At 29.3% G+C, this 23,969-nt stretch overlaps 5 protein-coding genes across 26 annotated transcripts in view; 3 read left to right on the forward strand and 2 right to left on the reverse strand.

Annotated features, from left to right (window-relative positions):
• The window catches only part of LOC130896427 (cell adhesion molecule Dscam2), a 177,487-nt gene extending 171,687 nt beyond the window's left edge, over positions 1-5,800 (reverse strand). For all 17 annotated transcript variants that reach the window (XM_057804504.1, XM_057804501.1, XM_057804498.1 and 14 more), the window contains exons 1-2: positions 5,631-5,800; positions 3,737-4,128 (exon numbers count right to left, since the gene is read on the reverse strand). In XM_057804504.1, coding sequence (XP_057660487.1) covers positions 3,737-4,100 — 364 coding nt within the window. In that variant the 5' untranslated portion in view covers positions 4,101-4,128; positions 5,631-5,800. The remainder of the gene's footprint in view (positions 1-3,736; positions 4,129-5,630) is intronic.
• Positions 5,801-6,429: 629 nt separating this feature from the next.
• On the forward strand, positions 6,430-11,209 carry LOC130896729 (mitochondrial glycine transporter A-like). Of its 3 annotated transcripts, none has more exons than XM_057805011.1 (6): positions 6,430-6,505; positions 6,895-7,019; positions 7,084-7,171; positions 8,725-8,900; positions 10,512-10,687; positions 10,915-11,209. In XM_057805011.1, exons 2-6 carry the CDS (start codon positions 6,976-6,978, stop codon positions 11,193-11,195), a joined length of 765 nt encoding a protein of 254 aa, XP_057660994.1. In that variant the 5' UTR covers positions 6,430-6,505; positions 6,895-6,975; the 3' UTR covers positions 11,196-11,209. The 3 variants fall into 3 exon arrangements, with proteins under 3 accessions (XP_057660994.1, XP_057660993.1, XP_057660995.1); XM_057805010.1 differs by lacking the exon at positions 6,430-6,505 and adding an exon at positions 6,639-6,794; XM_057805012.1 differs by lacking the exon at positions 6,430-6,505 and adding an exon at positions 6,639-6,794 and having other exon boundaries at positions 10,512-10,643.
• Positions 9,091-16,322, forward strand: LOC130896728 (mitochondrial glycine transporter B-like). 2 transcript variants are annotated; one of them, XM_057805009.1, is made up of 7 exons: positions 9,091-9,793; positions 12,608-12,737; positions 13,121-13,239; positions 14,471-14,558; positions 14,615-14,787; positions 15,750-15,925; positions 15,980-16,322. In XM_057805009.1, the coding sequence occupies exons 2-7, from the start codon at positions 12,669-12,671 to the stop codon at positions 16,258-16,260; spliced, it is 906 nt and encodes a 301-aa protein (XP_057660992.1). In that variant the 5' UTR covers positions 9,091-9,793; positions 12,608-12,668; the 3' UTR covers positions 16,261-16,322. The 2 variants fall into 2 exon arrangements, with proteins under 2 accessions (XP_057660992.1, XP_057660991.1); XM_057805008.1 differs by lacking the exon at positions 9,091-9,793 and adding an exon at positions 11,477-12,542.
• On the reverse strand, positions 16,287-20,841 carry LOC130896725 (tRNA-dihydrouridine(20) synthase [NAD(P)+]-like). The gene is made up of 6 exons (XM_057805004.1): positions 20,300-20,841; positions 20,099-20,237; positions 19,528-19,860; positions 19,126-19,413; positions 18,466-18,798; positions 16,287-16,677 (listed from the first exon to the last, which is right to left on the reverse strand). The coding sequence occupies exons 1-6, from the start codon at positions 20,481-20,483 to the stop codon at positions 16,569-16,571; spliced, it is 1,386 nt and encodes a 461-aa protein (XP_057660987.1). The 5' UTR covers positions 20,484-20,841; the 3' UTR covers positions 16,287-16,568.
• Positions 17,657-23,335, forward strand: LOC130896730 (transcription elongation factor S-II). 3 transcript variants are annotated; one of them, XM_057805014.1, is made up of 3 exons: positions 17,657-17,842; positions 22,266-22,668; positions 22,784-23,335. In XM_057805014.1, exons 1-3 carry the CDS (start codon positions 17,834-17,836, stop codon positions 23,206-23,208), a joined length of 837 nt encoding a protein of 278 aa, XP_057660997.1. In that variant the 5' UTR covers positions 17,657-17,833; the 3' UTR covers positions 23,209-23,335. The 3 variants fall into 3 exon arrangements, with proteins under 3 accessions (XP_057660997.1, XP_057660996.1, XP_057660998.1); XM_057805013.1 differs by lacking the exon at positions 17,657-17,842 and adding an exon at positions 20,740-20,967; XM_057805015.1 differs by lacking the exon at positions 17,657-17,842 and adding an exon at positions 20,760-20,831.
• Positions 23,336-23,969: the final 634 nt, after the last annotated feature.

A 23,969-nucleotide genomic window follows, 5' to 3' on the forward strand; every position in this document is an offset into this window, starting at 1 on the left:
GGCTACCAAGGAAAAAATTTGGTATCACCTTAGACCTCCATAAACTCTCATCGATTTGTATGAAAATTTGGAATCAAGCTTGACGTACCCTTATCTTAAAAATCTACCCTATGCCGATATGTGCTTATTACTCCTAGGGGTGAAAACTACCCCTTATTGCAAAAATATATAAAACTATAAGTATAAGCATTTAAAGAGTAGAAAAATACTTTTAATGTTTGAATAAAAGTTGTTTAATGCTTTAATATAGTATTTATAATTTTTCAATTCTGCTTGATGTATTCCATCCCTTGTAAAGTAGCCCCGATTAATATAAAATTTAAAAAATATTATTTAATCACTTTATGGTAATTTATTTATATTAAATTGATTTAAATTTGTGTTCAACTGAAATATTTCACATCCCAAACGTTCAACCCTTATAAATCATCCCTTATTTCGAAAAAAATTGAAACAAAATACTTACAGACGTACAATTTTTTTATTGATTTATTTAAAATTGACATTTTTTTCAACTTGAATAATATAATTTGAGTTATTCTTGAAAAATCGATTGAAAACGTGGTTTTTTTTGAAAAAAAACAAGTTTTCAATCGCAAAACTATTGATTTTTCAAAAAAAAATGCATAAATACAGATAGTGATAGTGTTGATTGTTAACTTTCATTTATTTTTTACATTAATTTGTTAATTTTTTTCGATTTGATTAAATCTTCACGATTTTTAAAGATTTTAATTGTTTTTTCTACACGAGGGGTAGTTTTTAATGGATGAAAATATAAAAAATGATCATTTTCAAATTAGCTACTACCAAAAATATCATTTTAACGTGAAGTAATATTTTTAATTCTATGAAAAAGATCATAAATAGTTTTTTTTTAATTTTTTTGCAATAAGGGATGATTTTTGAGGGTGGAAAATTTGTGACCAAGAATCATTTGAGTTTTATCCAATAAAAAAAAGACTTTTATTGTAAATTAACTAAATTAAAGTACTATAATTGTTTATTTTTTCAATTTTATCGTAAGGGAGGTTTTTAATGGTTAAAATTCTTTTTTTTATGGTTGAAATACATTTGTAAGGGATGAAAATTTAAAAAATGATCATTTTCAAATTAGCTACTACCAAAAATATCATTTTAACGTGAAGTAATGTTTTAAATTCTATAAATAATATCATAAAGTTATTTTTTTAATTTTTTTGCAATAAGGGATGATTTTTGAGGGTGGAAAATTTGTGACCAAGAATCATTTGAGTTTTATCCAATAAAAAAAAGACTTTTATTGTAAATTAACTAAATTAAAGTACTATAATTGTTTATTTTTTCAATTTTATCGTAAGGGAGGTTTTTAATGGTTAAAATTCTTTTTTTTATGGTTGAAATACATTTGTAAGGGATGAAAATTTAAAAAATGATCATTTTCAAATTAGCTACTACCAAAAATATCATTTTAACGTGAAGTAATGTTTTAAATTCTATAAATAATATCATAAAGTTATTTTTTTAATTTTTTTGCAATAAGGGATGATTTTTGAGGGTGGAAAATTTGTGACCAAGAATCATTTGAGTTTTATCCAATAAAAAAAAGACTTTTATTGTAAATTAACTAAATTAAAGTACTATAATTGTTTATTTTTTCAATTTTATCGTAAGGGAGGTTTTTAATGGTTAAAATTCTTTTTTTTATGGTTGAAATACATTTGTAAGGGATGAAAATTTAAAAAATGATCATTTTCAAATTAGCTACTACCAAAAATATCATTTTAACGTGAAGTAATGTTTTAAATTCTATAAATAATATCATAAAGTTATTTTTTTAATTTTTTTGCAATAAGGGATGATTTTTGAGGGTGGAAAATTTGTGACCAAGAATCATTTGAGTTTTATCCAATAAAAAAAAGACTTTTATTGTAAATTAACTAAATTAAAGTACTATAATTGTTTATTTTTTCAATTTTATCGTAAGGGAGGTTTTTAATGGTTAAAATTCTTTTTTTTATGGTTGAAATACATTTGTAAGGGATGAAAATTTAAAAAATGATCATTTTCAAATTAGCTACTACCAAAAATATCATTTTAACGTGAAGTAATGTTTTAAATTCTATAAATAATATCATAAAGTTATTTTTTCAATTTTTTTGCAATAAGGGATGATTTTTGAGGGTGGAAAATTTGTAACGAAGAAACATTTGTGTTTTATCTAATAGAAAAAAACACTTTTATTATAAATTAACTAAGTTAAAGTACTATAATTGTTTTTTTTTCAATTTTATCGTAAGCGAGGTTTTTAATGGTTAAAATCCTTTTTTTATGGTTGAAATACATTTTTTAAGGGATGAAAATTCAAAAAATGATCATTTTCAAATTAGCTACTACCAAAAATATCATTTTAACGTGAAGTAATATTTTTAATTCTATGAAAAAGACCATAAATAATTTTTTTTCAATTTTTTTGCAATAAGGGATGATTTTTGAGGGTGGAAAATTTGTGACGAAGAAACATTTGATTTGTATACAATAAATAAAAACACTTTTATTATAAATTAACTAAATTAAAGTATTATAATTGTTTTTTTTTTCAATTTTTTTATAAGGGAGGTTTTTAATGGTTAAAATAGATTTTTTAAGGGATGAAAATATAAAAAATGATCATTTACAAATTAACTACGACCAAAAATATCATTTTAACGTGATGTAATATTTTTAATTCTATGAAAAAGACCATAAATAATTTTTTTTCAATTTTTTGCAATAAGGGATGATTTTTGAGGGTGGAAAATTTGTGACGAAGAAACATTTGATTTGTATACAATAAATAAAAACACTTTTATTATAAATTAACTAAATTAAAGTATTATAATTGTTTTTTTTTTCAATTTTTTTATAAGGGAGGTTTTTAATGGTTAAAATAGATTTTTTAAGGGATGAAAATATAAAAAATGATCATTTACAAATTAACTACGACCAAAAATATCATTTTAACGTGATGTAATATTTTTAATTCTATGAAAAAGACCATAAATAATTTTTTTTCAATTTTTTTGCAATAAGGGATGATTTTTGAGGGTGAAAAATTTATGACCAAGAATCATTTGAGTTTTATCCAATAAATAAAAACACTTTTATTGTAAATTAACTAAATTAAAGTACTATAATTGTTTTTTTTTAATTTTATCATAAGGGAGGTATTTAATGGTTGAAATACATTTTTTAAGGGATGAAAAACATAAATAGTATCCTAAAATATCATTCGATCTCTATTTTAATACTACAAATGTTTTTTTTTTAACTTTCTAAATGCTTTGACTTCGATTTTATTGAATTTTGACAATAAGGGTTAGTTTTTAACCCTTTCGATAATTTGCACATATCGACACAAGGTAGATTTTGAAGTGAATGTTAAATATATCTCAATTCCAAAATTACATGCGTCTTAATGGAATTCTAAGGTGACATCATATTTTTACCTTTGTTTACCGGACTAAAGGGAACTAAATGGATACAAAAGAATTTTTTTTCTTTTTTTTTCGAAAAATTAGTGTACCATGGACAAATTAGATATAAAAATATATATATACAAGTAAAAATAATTCAATAACAAACAGTTATCTTTGATAAATTTTGCTATTTTAGATATTCTCGCAGATCAGATTTCCTAGAGGAAAAAAAAACTCATTTCCATTATAATTAGTCAAAAATGTCTCGTTTAGAAAAAAAAATACGAAAACCACCTTACCGGCCCTAACGTTGACATCTCTGGAGTGAATGGAACCTTCGGTATTCTTAGCGAGACAAGCATAAACCTGTGCGTGAACCTCTTGACGATAATCTTCAGCTCTGAACGGGGGGAACACTAAATTTCCATTAGCCAGAACTTGCCGTAATCCTGGAACGTCACCGACGGCGCTACCGTCAGCTCGCACCCAAATTATATCCGGTGGGGGGTTACCGCGCGCACTACATTCCACTACGGCACCGGTCGTATTAGAAAAATCGACACGATTCGGCGGTTCCTTTAGAAAAACCGGACCGGACGTGGTGTCGTCGTCGGCGAAAACACTCGCGGCGACGAGGACGAAACACAGGGTTCCTAACAGCATGGCCGCGACGTCGATAGCCGATACGGACCTGAAAATAAAAAATATTTTTATCATCTCGAACCGGAATAGTCCGACTATTTGTTATGAAGAGCTGGTGGTCTGCAATTTCGTCCACCACCAAGCACCAGCGGCACTCCGGATCATCCGTGAGTGATCGTGGTTGTCATGAAGATTAGACAACCAGTGACGGAAGATTGTGCAGCTCTGATAAGATATAATAACGTCGAAACTAGTCAGTGGTTACAAATCTAGTAATTACGAAACATTGGGGATGTTAATATCGACAAATAATTCAATGTTCGTCGAGGGATTAGCCAGGAAAGTAGTTGTTTTCTCCTTTGAGGAGGTGAATAGTAGGAATCGACGAATTTTTCCCACCAAATTTCGAGGTCGTGAGATTTCCACAAGAACAAAACCTCTAAACTCTCTTTCTTAAACCTAGAAGTATTTTTTATCTATAACAAAAAAAATCTGACCCTAAATACTATACCAAGAAGACGAAAATTTGCCATTTTTTATTTATTTTCTGATTTTTCAATCAAGTTTATCAAATTTTATATGGCTAACTATAACTTAAATAAACAATAATTGTTAATTTCCAGCTGGAGTGTACAAATTTTATCAAAATAAGACTGGCAGTTAACGTGTTAACATCTTTCGACTGGCCTATTATGCTGTAAAGATCCAGTTCGTTTCTAAACAATTATCGTGAGCTTTCGAGTAGATTCGTTGTTTAAAAACACAGCATCTGTTTTTCTTTTAACAACTTAAGGCCGATTCTACCACCACCTGCCTCTCAAGTTAAAAATATATAAAATCTTCGCCAGGTGTTATTTTCAATTCACAACGCATTCCGATTTATACGTATTACCTGACTGAAATAAAGGATTTGAAATTCGAATCATTATGAATGAAATGACAAACCAATTTTCCCACAAAAATTTGTTTCATTTATCACCCTGTAACTCTTTTGTTGATTTGCTTTTGTAAAAAGACTCAAAAACATAGTAAAAAGTGTATTTACACTGCTTGTGTCTAAACTTTTGGAGGATAGTGTATGTGAGAGAAGAATTGAATGACAAGTGACAGATAAACGTTTAAAATTCTATTATAAAATACTCAATCTATCGAGTAAATTATTTGTGATCATATTTTTTGATAATTCATACTTTAACGAATTATCATAAATATATAGAGGAACTAACACTTCGAACATTTATGAATCTTAATTAGATACTTTTTCAAAAGAGGAAGTAACACATCAGAATTATAAACAAAAATATAAACAAAACGAGTTTAGGTGACTCATTTATATGTCTAATAAGGGTGGCGCGCGCTTGAAACCAGAATTAAAACGTAAACATTTATTTTTTCATCTCGAATAAACTGTGTATTTCGAAGGCCTACTCGTGATTTTCCAAATATTGACGGTTTCCAAAAGACCGGCGTGGGAGGTATACAAGAAATAAACTCGTGTTTCGACCTATTCTAATAAATCTGTTCACTTAAACACATTTTAAAATTACTTACCTAAACTGATCACTAAGAAATTAGAACACTAGTATCACTAATTTCCGCAAAAAAAACAGTAACAATCACTAAAAATTAGTCGAGCTGGCCGGTAAACTAATGCTCTTACCCGCACAACACTAACTGACTGAAAAAACATCAAATCATGGACACCATGCAGTTAAAGATGAGTTGTTCTTTGTAGATAGGTCCTAAATAACGAAATGAGTACTAAATTGAGACACAAAAAAAAATTGTTGATGATGCATATATATTAATTTAAAAACGCGAAAATAAGTATAAAGGATAAATATAAAGAACAACTGAAAAAGAAATTATAGATATAAACAAAAAGTTGTTTATACAAGCGACGATATAACCATCTAAAAATGAGTAGATCATTAACGGACCGACGAAAAATGATGTCGTTATAAATATAAAAAACCTAACTACAAAATAAAAAAGCAGAGAGGTCAATGTTTCGCAAAATTATCTAAAAATATGTTCTAATTATAGATGTTTTTAATTGAAAGATGTTTCAATTATGATTAAATAAATTATGAGTTATATAAGTGGAGTCACCACTTATTATAAATGTGGAAAAAACAATTTGAATCCAGCAGTTAAAAACAAATAGTTTTCTATAAGGTGTATAAATAATAATTATCTGTTTAATAAGAACTGGTTTTTCCTAACTCTATACCAGAAAGGAGCACCTTATACGAACGTCCGCGAAGTAGGGGAGAAGAACCGATTCGTGCCGACACATGCATCAGTGTGTTTTGGTGGTTGCCCTGCCGATTCTTTCGGTTCCGTATTGTAGAAGAGAAAAATCAATTTTAGCACAACTATATTTTATAGGGTAGTGGTCGTTTGGACAATTCCACATTTATAGGGTGATTACACTAGACAATTTATCGACTCAATTATAAAATCTTATGATTTTTGACATTAAAAACGTGATTTATATCATATGTCTTATAATGGCAATAAAAAAAAATAAATCGATCAAATATTTAAAAACTTTATTGACATTAGAACCATGTTTCAAGTGATAGGTTAGAATATTAAAATCAAAAGTATGACACATCATCCTAGTTCCTGGTATTTTTAAAATCTAATGTAATGAACAAAAAAAATTTGATTGATAAGATTAACGATAAGGGTCAAAGATATTCAGAAGGGGTAAATATTAAATCGTACAATTTTAATGCTAAAATAATTTTGCTTAACCAAAAATATAGTTTGTAAAATTCCTAACTTTCTTATTGTAGTTTTGTTTTAGTTTCGTATATTATTAGACGTATTTGTAGCTGGTTCAATATCTTCAATAATAGGTACCTTCCTTCTTCAACCTTTAGACGTGATGAAAACACGTTTACAAACACCTCATCTGCTACCAGTCAAAGAGTAAGTATATTGCAACAAGAATTAATATATATCACAGGATTTTTTACATTTTTTTTTATTTTAGTGGAAAAACTAAATACGGCATGATCACTTTATTCCTTCATATTAAAGAGCAAGAGAATATTAAAATGTTGTGGGCTGGAACGGTTCCAGTAAGTATTAAAATATTTTTATAACTGCAAAAATTAATATTATGAAAAATTAATTACGAAATTTTCGTGTTTCAAATCTCTATTATAAAGTTAAACTTGGCAACATCTTATATCGTTAGATGGTGTAATTGATTATACTATCGAGAGGGGTCGCTGCTTTAGTGTAGTATTGGTTTCGCCATCTTGTTTACCATATCATAAATGTTGTTGTGATTGTTATGAATTGTGTATTTTTTTATTTACGTATTTTTATTGTTTTCATTTTATCTTAATAATGGAACAAAAAAGATTTTTTGTGCTTTACTAAGTTGTACAACTAGATGCAGTGTAAATACGAAAAAAACTATATCGTAGATTAGTAATAAACAAAAGAAACAGGATTGTACTAAGTACAAAGTTCCCATTAACTGCACGTTATATTTAATATTGAACGATTTCGAAATACTCCGTTAATAAAAGATATGTGTATAATTTATGAAAAGAGGTTTTTACTAACTGAAAAATATTTTGACCCGTATCGATAATTATTGAAACCAAAAAAAAAAAGTAGGATGAAACTATTAAGAAAAGGAGGCGAATGTAATAAAAATGAAAAGAAAAATAATTTACGGGTGATGTGGGGTCGGAAAGTTTAAGGGAGTGAATTTTTAAGTGTAAAAAACGGTTTATCTCGATTTCCAACAAAACTACAAGTCCTATGGAAAAAAGGCAATGTTGTATTAAGTGAAAATAAGGTAAAAAATGAATATTTCAAATCAAATAAATTACAGCTTATTTGGGATATAAAAAGGTGAGTTTTCATCAAATTTCGTGAAAAATGTTATTTGTAAAAGATACAAATAAGATATCAAAAAATTTTTCACATAATTTTTGAGGTTGTGTGAATATAAAAGCTGTAGATCTTTTTATCACCTACAATATTGCCTTTTGACTTTTTTTCATAGGTCTCACAGGTCCAACTCTGTGTACAACACCACTGTCATGTGGTACTATTTTTGTATTATAAAATTATCAACAGTGTATCTCTTGATACTAGTTTAATGAAATTAATGAAAAATACCAATATTTGTAATTCCCGCGAAAACTATTCTGTTCGTTGTTAAATCCGAATCGTTTCTGGCAGTTAGCGGATTTTTAGTAGGACTCAAATTCGGTTCGGTGGCTCGTAAGTCATACAAAAATTTTTAACGTTTTTAACTATTTACGTTATTGAGAGTATATAATTTTACAAGATTATTATAACAAATAAATGATGAAAATAGTTAAATGAAGTAAAAAGTCAGAATCAATAAATAAACTCTTCGGGATAAAATAAATTTCATAATTACGCATGCGTGTTATATCTGGCTATCAACAATCGATTCTATTATGATCCTTTCCTATAATAGGATACAGTGTTGCCATTTTTTATGTAACTTAAATGGCGTATATTTATTAAATAACGAGATGGAAAAAGTGTTTTTTTTTATAAAAAAACATAATCACTGATAATGAATATATTCACTACTCATGCTTGAAATATCTTAAAAATTTACATATGTCGATATTTTTAGTCTTTAATAAGAGGTGTTCCCGGAGGTGGGATTTATTTTATGGCGTATGATTGGTTTAAAAATACATTTTTTCCAAATCAACAACGCATTAATACTATACAGTCGATTGGAATAGGAGTATTCGCAAGAACTATTAGTGATGTTGCCGTAATTCCTTTAAGTGTCATAAAAACACGGTAAGTATAAAAAAAATACTGAAATTTATAACTAATATAAATAATTTGGTTAATTTAGCACCCACGTGCCAATCCAATTAAAATTTATCTTAAATATTATCAATAACTGTTATTCTAACTGCCATCTCTATCCCCGTCTTTTAGTTCCCATCCCCCATCTTTTAGTTCCCATCCCCCATCTTCAGTTGATTCGGCCATTTTTAAATTAAATGTGTCATTTCCGGACGGAAATACATTAAGTTGTTTCCGTTTACTCCACATCTATAAAATAGTCATTGTATTTGTAATTTGTTCACATAACAATAGTTTACTGATGGTTATAATTATATTCTATAAAAAAGAAAAACAAAAAACGCGGTGTCGTAGTCATAAAAATAACTCTTTATTTAATTGGTCTAATGTACAAACATTGGACTCACAAATTACGAAGTCTGCTCGAAATTAATTAAATCGTGCAACGCCGCTTGGTCGAGACTAAGTTTTTATCTCTCGTTTATGCGATTCTTCGTGTTTTCGCTCCCTTTTTTTTCTTAGTATCCAGACGTGAAAAAACATTGTTATAACAGATATTTTAAAGTAGTTTTGTACTTCGAGGGAAAGTGACGTTGTTGTTAAATAAATTTGTTGTCTTCGATGTTTAATTCGAGTGTTATTAGTTGAAAGAAATTATTGGACATTTGTGTTATTTTGTTTCTCTCAAAAATTCACTTCGTTCGTTTACAATTGCAGAAGCTTTTTATAAGGACTTAAACTACGTCTAAATGCAAAATCTTTAGTGTTACTATAGTTAAATTAATGTATTCTGTAGTTTCTATGTGCCGAATGTAAAATTTTTGTTTGGTTATGTTGTGTTTTTTGGAAAATATGACTTTTTCAACCATTAAATTTCACAGGTAAGTGAAAATATTATAGGAGTTTAACTACACACAAAAACCCAACATATTCATTATAAATATTAATTAAGGAGGCTCCCGCGTCGACCAAACTAGTCATATTGAAATTAAAATTTATTAATGTTTATTCCACCTGTATTTATGCTTGAAAGTCTTGAATCAATCAATTATGAACTAAAAAAATGCATCAAAGTTTGTGAGTAAAAAATAATACTTTTAAATTTCGCGCGCTTCCCTTGAGTGACAGCAACAATATGGCCGTTTTCCTAATTTCCACTCAGTTATTTAATATGCGTTGAATTATAACAATTTTTAGCTAATAACTGATATTTTTGTTTGATAACAACAATTAGAAAGATTAATTCTGTATATTCATATAACGCGGCAATTCTAATCTAATTGGTAATCAAAGAATTTGTCTATGGCTCCAATAAGATCTCATGTTAAATAAGGGAACTTGAATTTTTTTAGATTTTGATCAATAACACGAATGAAGAAGAGTTGGATTCGTCATATTCTACACTATCAAAAAAATATCTTGTTTTGCGACATCTCGCACGGGTGCCTCCTTAAATAAAATAATTAATCTCCATCAATGTTTTCGAACTTCTGCATTTGTAAATGTAACAACTTATTTTTATCAACGAGTAATACCTAACCTCAAAGGTAGAATAACCGACATATTGTTGCTAAATTGATGCCGACATGTTACTTTTAGAATGGAAAGTGGAGTTTACAAATATAAAAGTTTTTTATCGGGAATGAAACAAATATATACACACGAAGGATGGAGAGGATTGACATCGGGATTAGTTCCTACATTAGCACGTGATGTTCCATTATCTGGAATGTATGTAATGTGCTATATTCAGTCGCTAGAACTTGTACCTCTTGGTAATATTCATTCTTTACAAATATTTTTTGCATTTTTCTCCGAAATTATCAGCATTTTTGTTATTATATGACATTATATCAATAGTCATCGTCTTTGATGTCTTCCGTAAGAACTTTTCAGTTCTTTCATTGTTTCTTCTTCTATCTTCGTTTTGATCTATCAGTTTCCTTTAGTCTTTCTTCGATATTAGTTATAAAAATTGAATAGATATACTTTTATATTCCAGAGCTTCGTCAATCTCATCCATACACAATTAATTTCACATGTGCCACAATTGCTAGTATTTTCTCCGCGATTATCACTCACCCTCCCGACGTGATACAAACCCACATGCAACTTTTTCCCGATAAATACAAGAGCATATCGCCGGTTATTACAGATATTTGGTTACAAGACGGTTTCCCAGGATTTTATCGAGGAATCATACTGAGATTAATGAAACGAACCATTTTAGCGACTATATCGTGGACGTTATACGAAAAAGTTAAAGCGGAAAGTACGAAATAAATATATTCAATCATTATGTGTCTTTCTAATCGATTGAAACCCTTTCAAACGATTTTTTTTTGTAAGAATGCTATTTATGAATTAATTTGTGAGCATAAACACATTGAACACCCCTGAATTTTCTTGGAATCTATTGGATTTTGATGAATAATAAATCTTTTATGTGACACCGACTAATAGGGTATTTGACAAATTTTGAAAATGTGGTTTAAATGATATACATACTTGTAATTTGACGTGTAGCATTATTTTAATAATTTTTCATATTATTAACTTATTCTAAGTCAGGTTTAGAAATTTAAATGACAACATTTATTGAATTTTTCTTATTAAAGTTTTGTTTTTAATAAAAATAAAAGTATATTTTAGATTTTTGAGACTTTTATCGGTGTCAAATACTCTATTATCGAAAAATTGTTCGTAATCGTCCACACTATAAATTTCGAACCTCGAAGTAATCTGGTTGATAAATATTTGCGGGAGGTCAAAAACAAGATAAAATTTATTATTATACTACGAGTACTTATTAAACATAATGAAATAAATTCCATCTAACAACGTAAAAGGAGGGAAAATTACAAAATCATAACATCAAAATTATTCAATAACAAAAACATATGACAGTTATTAAAATTGCTTAATTAATATTTTCAAAACAACTAAAACAATCGTAACAAAATAACAATATAAAAAAATTATAACCTCTATTTTATCATATTGTACCGTTTTGTATGTTCAATTTCGCAAATTTCCGAAAAAATATAATCGCCGCCATTAATTTCAATAATCTATGTATCAATAAGTTTGTTCGCGATTCGATTCCGAATCGGTTTAGGAACCGATCGCATGTTTAGAGACAGATGCCCTTTTTCCATCTTCTTATAGTACAGTAGCAGTTCTCTATCATTAATCTTAACAACTGATTAGTAATCGATTCTAAATTAACCCGCAAATAAAGCTATTAATAACGATTCCAGTTCTTTTTATCTGTCAAGGTTATGTATACGATTTGAAATCATTCAGACATGAGACTTCGAAGTCATTGCGAGATAAGAGAAACGGAAACTTCCATTAAAATACTGTATTCGTTTCAATATAATAATAATCACTACTCATCCTCCATACTATAACAAGTTATATTTTTAAACAAATTCTCAATTACAAAATAAGCAGTTGATTAAAATCGGCTGTTACGTTTGTGTGCTGTGAGTAGTGGAATCGAAATTCTATCCATCCGGGGTTAATATTAAACGTAATCGTAGTTTCAATTGCGCATATTTTTAAACGTAAATAAATTCATTATGTGCATATTGTATTATAATATCGATAAGTTGTGTCAATATTTAGGTAAGTGTGTAAAGGTAAACTGGAACTAAAAAAATCAATTATAGGTTGTAATTATTTATTTGTAGGTTGATTATGTAAATATAAACAGTTATAATAAATATTATTGAGTAGAATCGATTGTTTTTCATGGAGTTTTGTCAAGCTAGAATACCAAACACTGGTATAGATAAAAGTAAAATTGATCGAATTCTTGAGGTAAGTTTATATGTATATATACTCAGTATTTATCTATGAAATCTATCAATATAATTTTGATTTGACATTGACATTTGTTTTATTCATGATCTTTCTAGAAATCAATTAATAAAAAGTTTATGTGTTTATTTAAGTATAAATATATTTAAAAATACATTTTCAAATATCCTCAAAATGAAGTATTTATAATATTTAACAGTTTTTGTATTTAATTTTCCTAACCTCTAAATGATGTAATTATGTTCATTTTGGTCTGTTTGAAGTTGTCTTTAGATACTGTTTTTGATAAATAAAAATGGTTTTGTTGCTAAAAAACAAGAAATTGTAATAATTTATAATACAGAAGGTTGGGCATTGCATATAGGATGTAATAATTTTTTCAGAACCCTATTTTGAAAGCTTTTGCATCTGGATCATGTTCTGGAATAATTTGTACTACTTTACTGCAACCGTTGGATGTTATAAAAACTCGTCTACAAAATCCCGTACTGTCACTCACAAGGTAAGTCGATATTTTTAAATTTATAAATTCGTTAAGTATTACAAATATAGTTGTTATTATAATCAGTGTACCAATCTTCCATTTTACAAACAGTTTTTCGAAATTATTCATTTCTTTCGAGGTATCTCTTTTAAATTCTTTTGTTATTGCGGACAATTGAACAAAATTTTATTAACAGACTTGATATTGCAATGACCTATTAAGTAAGTTTATCTCGTGTTTTCTTAAACAAACCCAACTGTATCAATAACATTTAAAAATAGTTTCGACCCCTGCAGAGAATAATAAATGTTGTTATATACATCGTCTAATCAAAATAAAAATTCCTGATAATTAATAATTTATTGTTAATCTGAAAGTGGCCTTGACATTTTTGTTTACAATATTCGATACCACACAGCAACAAATTTGATTAGGAAGAAAAAATATCGAAAATTTAAGACAATTATGATACGGAAATAACTTATATTTGATTAAATTTGAAACACAAAAGTTGCGTGATGGTAAAAAGTCATTGGAACTTGATAAATTTCGAATTAATTCGTTTTGAAGCATTAGAAAATTGCTTATAGGGGCTGCACCTTGGAAATACTCTCTTGATCCCCTTGTTGAGGTGTATTAGATAGTTGATGTTTACACCTTTTCGCTTACTTCTAGCCACAACTTCCCATTTCTTGTCTTTTCCTGGCAGTCCTACTCGGTTTAGGTTATCTACTATCTGTTTTAACCATTTTGTCCTCGGCCTGCTGTGTCCTTTTCTACCACTGGGATCCCATTGTATCATATAGATTTTGTTTCTTCTCTTCCTACATGCCCCAACCATTTAACTTGGGGTTTTTTAGAAAATCTTTAGTTTCAAGAAGAATTTATGAGAAAAATTATTCTTTTACACTCGAAACTTTTTTCTTTTTCAACCCATTCGACATGCAATTTTCTAAATGTATTTTTACCCGCACAAATGCAATTTTTATTTCTTATTCATATTCATTATTGTCTTACTGGTCAGAAATTCCTGGATTTTACTTTGTGCTCCAAGTTTTTGACTTATGTAATAATATAGTAAAATTATAACAATTTTGCATGTCAAATTAGAGGTATATTTATTATTCGATTATTTTTCAAAATTTGTTAAATATCCTATTATATGTTTTTTACATCGACATTTTTCTATCTAATAGACCTAAAAAAACGCATATAAAATTACCTTAGGATGATAAAAATATTATTTCAGTCATTCAACTGGTACGAAAATCATCCCCATAATCACAGATGTCATAAAACACGAACAGATATCAGGATTATGGAAAGGAACGACTCCTGTAAGGAAAATAATTTCCTTATAACCAACTTTTTATTAAAAAAAAATATATTTTAGGCATTGATGCGATCCGTACCTGGTATAGGATTATATTTCTGTTGTTTGGAATACGTTAAAACGCGTTTCTTCAACAAAAAAACACCATCTCCTAGTGAATCGATATTTATAGGTGTAATCGCACGAAGTATGGCTGGTGCCACTTTAATGCCGATGACCGTTGTCAAAACAAGGTAATATTAATGACCATAGGTGAAAATATTTTTTATAATAAACTTTTAATAACAATCAGAATATTTATTTACATTCTTTGATGTATTGGTGAGGTTTACATCCAATATTGTAACCTCAAATATCTCATACTAGGTCCATCGGTTAGTCTTTTTGTGTTTCTTGGTCTTAACAATTCCTCTAGTAGAGGATTTGGGTAAGTTTCTATAGTTTTATGGTGTTTGATGTTTGTTTTTGATACAATTTCTGCTCATGTGGGCCTAGTAGTAGTAGTAATCACCATTAAATCAACGTTTCTAAAGTTTTATCAGATCAATTCAATAAATTTTTTGTTAGGTTATGTTTCCAGTCAAGTTCTTTTGTCTAGGTGGAGTCTCTAGTAATTAGCTTGTGGTATTTCTTCTTCTAGCTTAACTAGGAGACAAGTACCTGAACATTCTTTGTTCCTGTGTCTTCACCAAAAGTTCTTGATGTTGTATACTGTGTCTCTGGTGCAATAGGAAAAATTTTGGACTATTTCTAGTAAACTTTCGTTTGGACGGTTATATTGATTAGATAAGGTTTTAGAAGTTGATAGTAGTTTGGGTAAAGAGTTATTTTAATTTTGTATAGCAGTCCTCGGTGCGACACTCTGTCAAAAACCTTTCCTGTATCGAGGAAAACAGCAGAACAGTAATGAGTTGGTAGACTTGTTGGACTGTCGAATGTTTGTTTCCATTCCTGTGGAGCTACATCTTCATTTATTTTACTTAGGAGTGATTTGGACATTGTTGGTATCATTATCAGGCAGTAAGGTTAGAACTTCTTGTCCTTTTGTCCTAGAAGTGGAATTGGGTGAGTTTCCGTGGTTTTATGGTGTTTGATGATCGTGTATGGTGCTTTCTTTGGGGTTTAGTAATATGTTTACTTATTTTAAAGTCTTGTTTTGGTCCACATCTTGATCTGATTTGTATTATAATTACAGGTTTGAAAGTGGAGTGTATCAATATAGCGGAGTAATGGTGGCGTTACAGGATATATTTCACCACGAAGGTATTAAAGGTTTAACGAGAGGATTAGTCCCTACGATATTCCGAGACGCTCCCTACGCCGGGATCTATTTCATGTTTTACAATCAAACCAAATCTGCTGTACCTAAAGGTGAATATTTAATGATTACGCCTCGTATAATATATAAGAATGTTTTATTTTTAGATATTTATTCGATGTATCCATCTCCGGTTCATTTTACGTGCGCATTGGTATCCAGTACTTTGGCGTCTTTGGTTACCCAACCTCCGGATGTATTCAAGACTCAACTTCAACTTTATCCTAATAAATACAACGGGTTATGGTCGGTGGTAGTTCATATATACCTTCGATATGGTATATTGGGATATTTCCAAGGTATCGTACCCAGACTGATGAGACGCACACTAGTCGCAGCTATATCGTGGACGTTGTACGAAAAAGTGATGACCAGAAAAAGTATTTAGTAATTTTAAGGTTATTTATATAAATATTTAATTGTTAATAAAATTTTTAATAAAAGAAAAAATGAGGCTTTTTATTTCGATTTACATGGAAAAATGTGTTTTTATTGACCGGTTTCGGTGTCGTTGCTCCTCTTCAGTACGAGGTATCTTTTTTCAATAAATCTCCATAGATAACGACATTTTATCACTATAATAATGCCAAAGAGTCCTTAACAACGGTATAGAACGAAAAATTATTGTTATCAAAATTGTAAATTGAACGTAAAATGAAGGCTTTAGTATTAAAACTCCAAAAAAAATGTTTTTATTTATTCTAGAATACTCCCATCTTTTACTAATTGTTCTCTATCAATTAATCCTAACGAAACGCAAGCTACAAGTGCTGCTCCTTGTTCTGCATATTTTTTATTCTTCTCCCTAAAAAAATAATAAAATAAACTTTTAGGTCACAACATCTAAATGTTGACAATGTGTGGCAATTGCAGATATTGAAAATAACTAAAGTGTAATTCAAATTATTACTGGAGTATTGTCCACTAACAAATAATTGAATAACTTTTAGGTTATATTTACAATTTTGACAGTTGTAGTGAGAAAATGCGAATAACCAAAGGGTGAGTGAAACAATGACTCAGGTATCAGAGGAAAATAAGTTCTAAAAGTTGGCAACGTGTGAAATCAGTAGTGGCAATTGCAGCTATTAAAAAAACCTACATATCTGAAGTGTAATTGGAATCATTGCACGTGTATTATGACAAACTATCTTTTAAACGTTGGCAACGTGTGAAATCGGGAGTGACAATTGCAAATGCTTAAATAGTGTGTTCACTGTCTTGCTTGGTATGTAACCATTGCTATCAATGAACAAAACCCAAAAGAAATTAACTAACTAGTGCTCGATACATAACTACGTTCCGAATTTTTTTGTTGTCTCATTGTTTATTTCAGTTCCTCGCTTTATTTTACAACTTTGGGTAAAACTGGAGATATAAAATGTACTTTTCTTTCTTTTTTGCTCATTTTTAGTAAACATTTTCTTAATAAACAAATGAAAATTAATTAAATGCCTCAATAGTTTATTTAAATACAAACAAAAAACAAATTATGATACTTAAAAGCATCATCCTCGTATTTAACAATTCAAATTTATCTGAAAACATAAAAAACAATGGTACGGTACCTTTTTGTCATATTTTTCTATGTAAAAACAAAATGTAAACACGTGACAGTGATGTAGAGAACTTAACCTATAAACATCGTTTGAGCTTTGTTGATTATCCTTGACATAACTTGAATAAGTATAAATGACGTATTAGGAAAATTACAATTTAAAAGTTAGCAGCCCTGTGGCGTCGATCTTTTATTGTTTTAAGAGTTATTGTTGTCGAAATCAGGCGATTAAGTTAGGATACTTTGTGTTTGTTGTTAGTTTTCATTTTATAAATACTTATTTACTATGTAAAAGATGATTCGTTATTTTTATAATTATTTAAAAGAGATTATTGAACACTACAATTTCTATTATTTCAAGAGCAAACCTGCAAATGGTGGACTGTGAATTCGTACTACCCTTATGAGGGATGTAAGTATTACATAATTTTTAAAATAGTTATGGGATCATACAAATAAACCTGACATTGGTAAAATGCTGATTTCACTTAAATTTTATTTAGCTTCCAGTTGTAAAGTTTCATTTTTAATTATTTAAAAATTACTTTTAGTAAACTAGAAATTTAATAAATATATTATTATCTCATTACATTTCACTGTTGGTGACTGTGACCTAAAATTTCGAAAAGATTTTCGAAATTTTAGGTTATATTGCATTTTAATTTGTTCATGGAAAAATTACAACGTGGCAACGATGTAAAATCTATAAATTCTGCAATTTTATCATTAAATCTTGATAAAACATTAATTATTTCAACTATTAACATTCAAACTAGAATTTAATATAAAAAGTTGAGGTTGAAAATCCCATCAACTATGAAATAGTTTATTGATGACATTTTAAATGAAAATTAAACTAAATAGTTACTTAAAACAGGTTTTCATTTAAAAGAATTTGTCATTTAGGTTTTTTGTAATTCTCAAATTCATTGAATTGTGAAAAATCAATAAAAAAAAATGATTTCCTACATGTGTGACAATATCGAATTAAAACGCTTCAAAACTTGAATATCTCAAGTGAAAATTTATACTCACCAATACGATGAACTATACTTTTTATCATTTAAAGTAACAACAGCTCTAAACAATTTATCTTCGTTAAAAACCTTGTACTTTGGAGAATCGTATTTATTCTTTCCACAGTAAACTATTAACCTCGACTTTGGTAATTGGGGATCTTCTGTATAGTTCACTCGAATAAAAACACAATTTAAACAAATGTCGATGTCTTCACCATCAAGATCAGTTTTTTGCTTTTTAAGTTGAGGACTGAACATATCTGGTGCCACTTCTCTTCTACCAATAATACCCCTTGATTGGTATTCCAAGTATTTTTGACGGCAGTACTCACCTAAACCCCAAATATTACTAAAATTCAGAAAAATGCCTCTAATTTTCAAAATAAAAAACATGTTTTATTTGAAGTTTAGTAGCCATATTATATGGGGTAACCAGAAACTCTCTTGTCAAATTCAAACTAGGGATACTAGATATGATTTTATGTCTAAGCTTCATTATCTGAAAGTTTCTTCTAATGTCCTCTTGGAAATGCAGTTTTTAGGATCAAGTTTTATTGAGATATGTTTCGGAAATGAACTGAACATTCTTTCACACGGAAACAAAAGCATATTTAGCTAACTTTTGACAGGAGAATTTGAGGACGCTCCATATATCCAGAAACATCCTTAAGCTTACCATATTTGTTCGAGTGTTTGGCATTCCAGGAATTTTTTTCCTCGAGGAGTCTCTTGTAGTTCTTTTAACATATTTTGGACACAATATTTCGTATTACTAGGAGGATTATCGTAATCGACACAATTTTTTAAATATTCTACTATAACATCATCCATTAATTTCATTCCTTCTTTTCTAAATATAGAACAATTATATTCTGCTGCTCTTGCGACCATAACACTACGACACCCACAGTCTTCTTTAAATTTAATCAAGTCTCTGTAATTTTCTATTTCTCTAGAACCGCCGCTATGAATAAATTAATTTATTATTTTGAAAATTCCTGTGGACTCAATATAAAATGAAATATAACAATTGATAGTCTTTGTTTGTACTGATTAAATTGTTCCACATTGTACTTACTTTGCAATAACTGGTATCCTCAATGTTTCTGAAATTTTTCTTAAAGTTTCATTTCGATTAGGATGCTGTGGTCTTTCTACTCTCGTTCTACCATGTACAGCTATTGCAGATATTCCCGTCGACTCTAAATCTTTAACAAAATTCAAAGTTTCATCAATACTTTCAAAAACTCTTATTTTACACGTCACTGGAATGCTACAATTCTGAACTAATAATGAAAGTATCTGTTTTGCTTTTACCGGTTGAGTCATTAATGCAGCACCCATGCCTCCTTTTAAAGAAAACTCTTTTGGACAGCCCATATTGATATCAATGCCTGCAACGTCATTTTCACTAAAACATATTTTGTTTACATAATATTGTTCCACAATACAAATTATATATTTATGCCGACTGCACACTATGCAACTGAGTCTGAATACATTGATAAATTACGTTTCACCGCTGATTTAATACTGATTACGTGTGTCCTCAAAAGTTTTATTTTGATTGAAAAACTGTTGCAAGATCAACTGGTTTGCAATCTTTGTTTCAAAGCAGTTGCATAGTGGGCGGTTGGTCTTATACTTACATCATTTTTGCAACCTTTAAGGCTCGTTGCGGATCACTAGTTCCTAATTGTACTACTACTTTTTCTTTTTCTTCTGCACAAGTACGAAATACGACAGTCCCATTTGTCGCGTCCAAATAGTCAATTGTTCCCAAAACTTCTATAAAATAATACGTACTATGTGAAACATAGGAAAACTTTGAAAATCGATGTATCAATTACCATTTTCCCTTCGTACTGATTTTAAAAATTTCCAATCAATTAGTTCTTCTGTATAAACTATGTCTGCTCCATATCTCAAAGCTAACAACCTCATTGGTAAGGTACCTACTCTTACCATGGGAGCAAGAATAACTTTATTATCATAATTTAAAACATTCTTTCTTATATCTAACTTATTTTTCATTGTTGTTTTTAAAGCCTTTTAATTTTTAAAACTAAACGTGGTTTAAAAGTACATGCTTATGTTTTGACAGTAGAGGAACGTTATCTAACTAAATTATTTGGTTCGAGATCACGGTGACCTATTGTGCTCTAGAACATAGAATTTGTTAGTTATAAATAAAAGTTGATGGTTATTTGTTTTAATGATGAACGTTTTTGTAATACTTAAGCAAATATACGAAATCTTTGAAAATAACGGATCATATGAAATTATTCAAATATTGGCAAACCTGCAGTAATTTTTTTAATGAATGACAGCACCACGTATCGGTAAAAAAGGCGGAAGCGTCTTTTCATCGTCATTAAAGTGGTAAACGATTATAAAAATAGTATACAATAAATACACTTTAATTAAGTAATATTCTTTAATTAACAAAATGACCGTAGAAGAAGATGTAATGAGAATTCAAAAAAAGTTAAATAAAATGACATCGGAAGATGGAACTGTATGTAATATTTTAAAAATAAATTTTAATGTTATGCGTAAAAATTGCAGAATTTTGGCAGAAAAGCCGACCTAGTAACGCGATGATCTATTTTAGTTGAAATTACGTTTGAATCTATTATTTATTGAACTGTTTCCGTATGCATTAATCTACTTTTATCTAATTCATCATTGGTTTATAAACAAATCAATTATTTTGAAGCATGATCGTCTGCCATATATTTTATATCTGAAAATTTTGTTTCATAGTTCAAAATATAAAAATAGTTAATGTATTTATGCCATTTGCAAATGAACCACATGTTTCTCTTTAGAATGCTTAAAAAATGCATTAACTCATGTACTCAGTTTAGTACCAAAAGAATTCAATACTTTTAACGTTTTTTTATGGCATAAATTTTAAATATGTTCATAGTAGTGTGATGGGCACCCAAGGGCTATTAAACACATAGGGGCATGCTGAAATGTGTATAATAACTGTCAAATAGGTTTTTGACTAAAAAAATCCCTGAATAGAGGATGAAAATAGAATTAGAATTATGTATCATGGAGTTATTTATTGATATATAGGGTCTTCTGAATCTTTTTCATTATAATGTCCCTGAGATTTAATGTACCTGTTATATAATAAATATCAAAGCAACAATATTCTACAAATACAATCGGTGGTTTTAGTGTTCCAACATTTTGTATAATACAGTATGATTTGAATAAATCAATTATGATGTCTCTGGAAGGTAGCAGTGGAAAAAGAATCTAACTGTATAGATTTAAATTGATTTTCTTTTTCAAAGTGGTTACTACTGGGTGACAATAATCAACAAAACAGAAAATATTAATGAAAATTTTCTTTCTGTTTAGTGGTTAAGTTAGAGTTACTATGAAGCCTTGTTCTGTAATATATTGAAACTGGGGATTTCCACAGTGCTATGGAAAGACACTTGTTCTGTTTCGATACAGTTTTCGATGATATTGTATATTTTTTCCATTTTACTTATTTATGTCATTGTTTATGATGAGCTGGAATTATTTTTCAACCTTAGAAAATATGGATATTTGATTCATTTAAATTTTAAGATCATTTTATCAATTTTTTCTCTCAAAAGTTAGTGTTGTATTTTGTGAAATCTTGTATTTTCAAAAAACACAGTTGTTTGATTAATTTCTATCATCATTACTTTTGTTAGCTAAATATTCGGTCCTAATTTACTATGTTATCAACTGATATATGATTAGATTATGATAATAATAGTGAATATAAAATTGACATGATGATATTTTGAAGAATTTACCTTTTAGGGTCAAGAACAGGCCCTGGATCTTTTGAAGGAGTTGCAAACTTTAGATATAAATTTGGAAGTACTGACAAATACCCGTATAGGTATGACTGTGAATGCGTTAAGGAAATCTAGTAAAGACGATGAAGTAATTAGTTTGTCTAAAACTTTAATAAAAAATTGGAAGAAGTTTTTATGTGGTTCAAATTCGAATGAAAAATCTGCAAGTAGTACCAGTAGTTCAAACAAACCAAAAAAAGAAAAGGAAGATAAATCTAGCCGTGAAGATAAAGATAGGGATAAAGAAAAGATGTTACCAAAACAGTTTCCTCCTACTTCAAATACCACAGATTCGGTGAGACTAAAGTGCAGGGAAATGTTGGCTGCAGCTATTAAGACGGATTCCACATCTGACGATTTTGAAGGTAAATTCATTATTTTTTCCATTTCAGAACTGATTTAAATTTATATTGGGCCAACCAAGAAGTCTAAATATTTTATGGAAGCTTCAAATGACCCAAGGTTACATTTTTTTTTCAGGTTGTGCAACTGCAGAAGAATTGGCTGAAGAATTGGAGGAAGCAATATTCACAGAATTCAAAAATACCGATATGCGATATAAAAACAGAATCCGTTCCCGCATAGCTAATTTAAAGGATCCCAAAAATCCAACCCTCAGATCTAATTACAGAATCGGTGCCATATCTGCTGGTAGATTAGCAGTAATGACAGCAGAAGAAATGGCCAACGACGAAGTCAAGAAACTGAGAGAAAAATTCATGAAAGAAGCGATAAACGACGCTCAATTGGCAACGGCGCAAGGTACTAAAACGGATATGCTCAAATGCGGTAAATGCAAGAAGAGAAATTGTACTTACAACCAATTACAGACGAGATCCTCAGATGAACCGATGACTACTTTTGTTCTTTGTAACGAGTGCGGAAATAGATGGAAATTCTGCTGATTTGATTCGGTTTTATTACTGATTATGTTTTGTGGTCATTAAATAATAATATTTGCATCCTTAATGCCAATTGTATTTATCAGTTGTGCAAAGATTGATAGTTAATAAACTTTAATTTTAAAGAATACCCATTATTATCCGTAATTACATATTAATACCTCGGACTACCTAGGAGTACAAATGAACTACCACAGGAAGTCCTAATAAGCTTCCATTACATAAAACTCTCCAAAAAAATCCATTTGAATGTACTATAGATCAGGAGTGCAAGTGAATTATTGCTTGGAAGGACATCCAGAGAAGCTTTCGTTATACAAAATAACAAGAAAATAATTGAATGTGTCTCTATCCAGCTATATGACAAGATCGTTCTCATATTTAGTGTTCACACTATAATATCCAATGGTACAGATGAACTACTATTGGTAGGATATCCAAAGAAGCTTTGGATGTAACCTAAACCAACTCATAGGCGTACAAATGAACTACTTTCGGTAGAAAATCTTCCACTTGGATGTACCAGTATCTAGTTATGGTACTAGATAGTGTCCTAAATCACAAATAATGATATATATATGTATCAGTTTAAGAAGATCCATAGAAGCTACAACTATATAAAACCCAACAAAAAATACATTCGAAAGTATTGAGTTACGGTTTTTGTAAAGTATATAGTAAACCACTGGAGTGCAAATGAACTACTACTTGGTAGGAGATCAAAGAAACTTACGTTATAAGAAAATCATATTTAGATATGGGAC

This window comes from Diorhabda carinulata, chromosome 7, assembly GCF_026250575.1.
Source record: "Diorhabda carinulata isolate Delta chromosome 7, icDioCari1.1, whole genome shotgun sequence".
NCBI lineage: Eukaryota > Metazoa > Arthropoda > Insecta > Coleoptera > Chrysomelidae > Diorhabda > Diorhabda carinulata.